The sequence below is a fragment of the Nicotiana sylvestris genome, chromosome 12 (genome assembly GCF_000393655.2).
Source record: "Nicotiana sylvestris chromosome 12, ASM39365v2, whole genome shotgun sequence".
Classification (NCBI taxonomy): Eukaryota; Viridiplantae; Streptophyta; class Magnoliopsida; order Solanales; family Solanaceae; genus Nicotiana; species Nicotiana sylvestris.
In genome coordinates this window covers 6,347,854-6,354,742 of record NC_091068.1, presented here as the reverse complement: position 1 = coordinate 6,354,742, position 6,889 = coordinate 6,347,854, and the positions used below count along the sequence as shown (strand labels likewise).

Here is a 6,889-nt window from a genome sequence, read left to right as displayed (position 1 = left end):
TTTTCTTGTAAAAATAAAATCTGAACAAAAAGATCCTTAAAAATCCGGAAAAACTTCTATCATAATCCCCTAGAGCTTAAATTTTTTACATATAAGATTCCACCATAATATGCTCGAGTCCAACATAATATGTTGGAAATTTATACACAGGAGCTCCATAATCCAACATATTGTACTGGAACTTTTTTGTGTTTCAGCTAGGGTATTTTCCAGATTTTACCTCTACATAAAATAATAGCTATTTTTCAACAAATTTATAATGTTGGCTATTTTTCAATTACAGCCCGAAAGTTGGCTAGCCTATTAGGGTGTTCAAAACCGATCCGAAACCGAAAACCGAACCGAACCGAAGCTTAATGGCTTACTGGTAACGGGTTAACGGCTTAACGGATGGGGAACAGATTGAAATTTTTTTATTAACGGCTTATCGGTTTGGGGGCGATTATTTAATATTCTTAACGAATAATCCGTTAACCCGTTAAGAATATATATATTATTTTATTTATATGTATTAAATATAAAAAAATAAAAACCCTTGACCCTTCTGTAAATCTGTTCCAAGCAGTTTAGACAAAGTTCAGCGAAAATGTGAAAAATATGAACTGCATGAAGATGTTTTTTTTACATTCCGATATGTTTTTTTGTGCACTACCTAATATTATATTCTTCAATTGCTTATTAATTTGGAATTATGAATTCATAAATAGGAAATTTTATCTGAACTTGTGGTCTCTACTTTAACATTAAATTATATTGTTTTAATATATGCTCGTGATTATGGGGAAACAATAAGCTTCCAAAACAAACAGAGAAGAACCATCTGATCTGTATGGATAAATTGTACTGTCTAGCTAACATGAAGTCTTAAATCTTGCCAATGATTCCATCTACCTTCGAATTTATGCCCTTAAATTGGTGCAAATGCCCCAAAAAGGTTATCTTGCTACTATCTCCCATTCTACTGTCATTTTTCTGTAGCGTACAATATAAGTTGAATTAGGTCGATAAATTGCCCGATAACCACCCGATAAGAGGTAAACCGATATCAATCCGCTCGATATCTTATTGGGTGGCTAGCGGATAAATACATTTAAAAGCGGATAACCGTTAAGAGTAAATAACCGCCAATCCACCTGATAATTAGCCCTATAGCCTATGCTATTTTGACACTTGCTAATGAAACCCGGCCGGGTCATTTTGTTAGTTTAGTGGCCAAAATCCAAACAAGAAGGAACTGAAGTTCAAAATTTGTAGTCGTTATAGAGAGAGAAAGAAGAGAGAGAGAGAGATGATGGGAAGCGACACAAACTCAACATGGGTTGGAAGAAAACCAATGAGACGAATTGGTGGGATGTCAGATGCGCTCTCTATTGCTGCTGAACTTGGCTTCTCTGTTCCTCCTCCTTCTTCTCAGGTCCATTTTTTCATATCCTACTTATAATTTTCTTTTAAACATATGCCTTTACAAGTTCGTAACTTTATTGTTGTCAATAGTTATAATTGAAAACCTGTTGATGAATTCCCATTTTACTAAGCATTTGGGTCCTATTTGGTTGCAATTGATCTGATTGCGATGCACGTGAAATTTAACCGTTTCGGAAGTTACATTTATTTAATTAGGTTTTGCTGAAGGAAAAAGAAAATGATTAGAGAATTTTGACTAAAATTGAGATGCGACTTTAAAATGTGGAAACTGGCTTTTGCAGAAATACGAGTAAGACTGCGTACAATAGACCTTTGTGGTCCGGCTCTTCCTTGGAACCCGCACATAGCAGGAGCTTAGTGCACCGAACTGTCCTTTTTTAACTTTAAAATGCTGCTAGGAAATGGGTGAAATTGTGGGTGGGTGGGTTGGGGGGAGTTTACATGGTTATCTCAAGATTCTAGATGTTTCTTGCTAAAAAGTGACTATTCCCACTTTAAGATGAGGCAAAAAAAAATACCATATGATTTCTTTCCCATTTGCCTTAGCCTTGGTGGCAGAGTTATTCGGTACTATAAACTGGTGGAAGGTAGCAGGTACCCATTAGAATAGTCGCAGTGCCGACAAGATAGCCCCGACACCACCTTAAAAATGAAGATTGAATATTCCACGCTGCAACTCTGAATTTGTTTTATACTTGAATTTAATTTAGGAGATTTTTAATATTGCAGTTTATCTATGCTTTCATGATTGGTTGAGCCCTTCCCCATTGCAGGTTTCTTTTCTTTCTTTTAACTCTTTTATTTCCTTTCTAGACAAATTAGCACTTTTAATGTAAGTCCTATGTTGTCTAGGAGTGGTTTAGCCTTTTAGAGATTTGTACTTTCAGAAAATATCGAGAACTTCAACTACGTTTTATTTGTATGTGCATAATATTGGCATGAAATGAGTTTCTATGGAGTAACATTTGTCCGTAAGGATTCATATAACCGACCCTAAGTCTTTAAGAAAGAGTCGTAGTTGCTGTTGTTGTAGAAGTAGTAATAGTAGTAGTAGTGTTTGCTTTCTTAGGATGGTTATTTGAGCTTTATTTGTACTTATATTTAGCGGAACTAAACAATGTTCCCCTTGTTTAGGAGGAGATCCAAAATTTATCCACCACCAGCGGTGAAAAAGGTGATGACTTGATAAGGGTCTTGAAGGAACTCACTGCTGTTCAAAGGAAAATTGCAGATTTACAAGTGGAACTTCAGGGTCGAAAGGTGACATTTGTTGAGATTCTACTGAAATTCATCTATTTTTGTAAGGTTTTACATGTTCCTCAAAATATCCAACACGAAATGGTGCTTTGAATCTAGTGAATACGCTTCCTGACAGTATGATTTTATATCACTTAATTTTTCACTTGACCCTAGTATATAGATGTCCTATCCATTTCAGCAGGAGATGGGTACCAAATCGTTCAAAATAATCCGAAAACTTCCCTAAATTAGTTTTCTGTAATTCAGGTCAGCGCATGATTTGTCCGGCCAATCTGAGTTTGAAATTGTTCAGTCGAAAGAACTTAACCAATAAAAAAAATAAAAGAACATTCTTTCCTTTGAACAATGTTAACAAAAGTTCACAGAGCCTTATACAATTATTTGTTTTGGTATTAATTAATACCTGTTAGATGTGGTTCTCTATTTACTATTTGGTCATCCGAGTATTCAAATGCATAAAGAGCTTTGGTGCTATAGTTAGGGACTAGCTCATATTGGGTTGGCAGCTCAATTTAATAGTTTGGTAAATTGGTCAAGATAGGTGATCAGTAATGCAATGAGTTCTCTGACGAGCTTGGACCTCTAATATAACATGTCTATGTCTACCTTAAATGCACAATAACTTAGTCTTCCGGGTGATGACATCTTGCAAAAAAAATATAATACTACTACATTCACTAGAAAGCATCTTGAGTTTGAATCTAAGGACTGGGCGCAGAGAGGTTTTGCAGCTTCCTTACCTATAAGTTTAACTCAAACTGTACTTTCTGTTTGTTTTTCACTTCTTTTCGCTTCCTTGTGGACTCCTGAGTGATAGGACATTATAAATTGAGTTAAAAGGACTAAAAATTACGATATTTGATTTTCATCACTTTGGTAACCTGACAACTTTACTCTTTTAGATGATATGATGAACTAACACAGTACTGTGGTGCAACTTTAGGAGGACAAAAATGTTGCTCATTTGACACATGTCAGTGAAATGGAAAAGAAAATCGAAACATTGCAAAGGATTACTACTATTTTGAAGGACGTTATTCAGAATAAGGTAATTGACCTTCTGAAATTTAACTTCTATTTTCTTCTTTGTTTTACATTTGGTGATATTCAAATATTTCATTATGATCTCCTCCGTCCACCTTTTTGAAACTAAACCAAATTCCCTCCAATAGTGGGAGGCATCAATCCTACTTGTGTCAATTGGTTAAGTTACTTGCATTAGCTTGCAGTTGCTTCTAGCAAAGAGTATTGACAACTTTATTTGATGTGTACTGAAGCAAATTTCGTCCAATAGCAGAATGAATAGTATTCTCTTATCTAATAATTTTGTCATTGTCATTGTCATTTCTTTCCCTAATTGCTTCATTTTGCTGCTGTGTTTGCATAAATATCTTGTGTGGGTTTTTTAGGACCGCATAATAGCTCGCCTTCAACAACCATATTCGTTGGATTGCATTCCTGTGGAAGCTGAATATCAGGTTAGTTACTTGTCATCGCAAGAAACTCAGATGCTTCTATGTCGGTCTTTAGCTTTTTCAAATGTTCTTTGTACCGTTCAGCCATGTGATGAGCCAATAGATATAAATGCCTAACGTTATTGAATTGTGCAGAAACAATTTTCAGAATTGCTGATGAGGGCTGCTAGTGATTATGGTGCTTTAACGGCCTCTGTAGAAGATTTTCAATGGAGTCAGAAATTTAAAGAACCACCAACAGTGTGGGGGGTATGCACTTCTTGTTTCCAATCCTGATGATTAACCTTATCGTCATATATATTATTAAAATAAAACATTTGTTTTGGTGGTTTGACTACTGCAGTTTTATTTGTAATTTTGTACTAAAAATAATACTAGCATGATAGCATATGTTAGCATATATCTGTCCTGGTGACAGTTGGTAAGTGTTCGATCAATGATACTCATTTTTAATTCCCTAGTTGTTTGATGCAAGAAACTGTTATTTTCTTTATGTGGAATGGCATGTCACTGTAGTTCTATATATGCATTGATGGAAAGAAATTGAGAAACACAATAAGAAGGAATGACGAAAATGAAGTGTGTTGCAGTTAGCAGGTCCTACGACTGTCAAATAGCCACAAAGAACTTCATGAATTATCATATCTGGATAGGAAAAGGAAGTTCCAACGTTCTAGACATGATACCAAGTCTTGCATTTATTTTGGAGTTTGATGTTTAACAATTAATGTAGGAAATGCTTCGTCCGATTCCTGTTGCTTTGGCTTCTTGCACCATATTCTTTGAAGCCATGTCCGCAATGAGGGAGTCATTCGCAGCGCTACAAGCTTTGAGAGTTGGTCATTCTTCTTCCTTGGCTAAAGTACCGAGCAAGGATCCTTCTCAAACAAATGTTGGAGATTCTGATTGTGTGACTCCTCCCCCAGTGAGAACCGAATCGAGCTTCGATGATTTAGCAGTCGGAAGCTTGAGAAGGCAAGAAAGTGAGCCACAAGAAGGTAGTGAAATTGCAAAAGGTACTGATGGCATGAACCACAGTAGATTGTCATGGCCTCCTTCAGTTAAGAACATCTCATAATGGTATAAATACTTAACATATGTCATTTTTGGTTATCTTTGTATTTGTTTAGGTGATTGTATATATATATATGTATGATGGGTGCTAATTTCTTTTCATTACATGGTTGAAGGAGGTCCCTTTAGTGAATCCATGTGATGTTTGTTTGGTTTTACTCTTGTAATCCTACTCTTGAACTGTCCATATATATATAAACAGTCATGAACTGCAGCCATTTCTGGCAATGTTCATAATGGGAAGAGGAGAAGAAGATATAGTCTATGGGAGAGAAAAGTAGAGAATTGTGGGACCTACATGTTCCACTTGTCAAATAATATAGCAATCCTCACACATCTATTTCTAATTATTACCATACGATGGTGTCGTGAGATGATTGGGATCCCACATCCTTAATAAAAGGTATTGAATTCGAACTTGAGAAATGAAAAATTTCTTATTAGGAAGCTCTTTATCCTTTAGTGGATCTACCCATGGCGAATCAGCGTTAGTTGGATCAGTAAGTTTTCCAGATATTGGATAATTAAAAAAGATTATGATCGAGTATTTGTATTTCACATAAAATAAAATTTGTCATGAGAATGTATGTTAGAAGACTTAAAATAAGTAAGTGATGTGTCTAATCTTTAGCCTTTTAAGCTTTTATATTGTGCAATTCACATCATCAACACTTGTTAACTCTCCATTCAGATAACTATTCTGTTTAAACAAACAAAAAACAATAAAATGAAAAGAAAAACATTTTTGAAAGTTTCATAAGAACAATCTCATACCAACGAATTATATAAACAAGATGCAAAACACCAGTAATTGGTCGGTAAAAACTTAGTTTAGTAGAAACCCAAGAATGGATAATATTCTTTAAAAAGCTAGAACAACCCCCACGTGACTAACAAATAACAAGGCTCCATACTTAATAAAAGAATTTAAATTATATATATTGTTAATGTAAAAAAAATATGCTCCATTTGTATACTTAAATTATGATAGCAAGGTAGTTTTTGTTTTTATCGATCAGATTATTAAATACTATTCTCTCCATTTCAAAGTAGGTGAGGTACTTTCCTTTAGTCTATTTCAAAATAAATGACACATTTCTAAATTTGGAAATAATTCAACTTTAAACTCTTCATTTTACCCTTAATGAGAAGCTTTTATAACCACACAAATGTCGTGACCCCATAAAGCTTTTACCCCTTAAACTTTTAAGACCACAAATTTCAAAAGTTATTCCTTTTTTTCTTAAATTCCGTACCGAGTCAAACTAGCTCATCTAAATTGAAACCGGAGAGAGTATATTGTTTATCTTAGAGATTTACGTAATTGTTTTACAAGTAACTTGATTATATAAATAACTTTTACATCGTTAGTACATGAAACTTCAAATCGTTTGGAATCTTAAACAATACTGAAAACTAAAAAGGTTATCCGACAACCATTTATTACAATCTTAAACTAGACAAACAATACAGAATCTTTTCAAGAAAATGTCTTCATAATTTGAATGAACTTTGAAGTTTGAAGCCAACCCCTTAATAATTAGTATTATAAGTGTCCTTTAATATTATATATACAAATGTTCATGTATTCTCAAGGTTGTTTTAATATTTCAAAACAATTTTCATCATATATAAAAGAGAGTTGAGTAAAGTCA

At 34.2% G+C, this 6,889-nt stretch overlaps 1 protein-coding gene across 1 annotated transcript; it reads left to right on the top strand.

Moving 5' to 3' along the window:
- Positions 1-1,230: 1,230 nt before the first annotated feature.
- Positions 1,231-5,462, top strand: LOC104239563 (AUGMIN subunit 2-like). Its single transcript, XM_009794221.2, has 6 exons — positions 1,231-1,414; positions 2,560-2,685; positions 3,629-3,733; positions 4,095-4,163; positions 4,296-4,409; positions 4,894-5,462. Exons 1-6 carry the CDS (start codon positions 1,289-1,291, stop codon positions 5,236-5,238), a joined length of 885 nt encoding a protein of 294 aa, XP_009792523.1. The 5' UTR covers positions 1,231-1,288; the 3' UTR covers positions 5,239-5,462.
- The last annotated feature ends 1,427 nt before the right edge of the window (positions 5,463-6,889 follow it).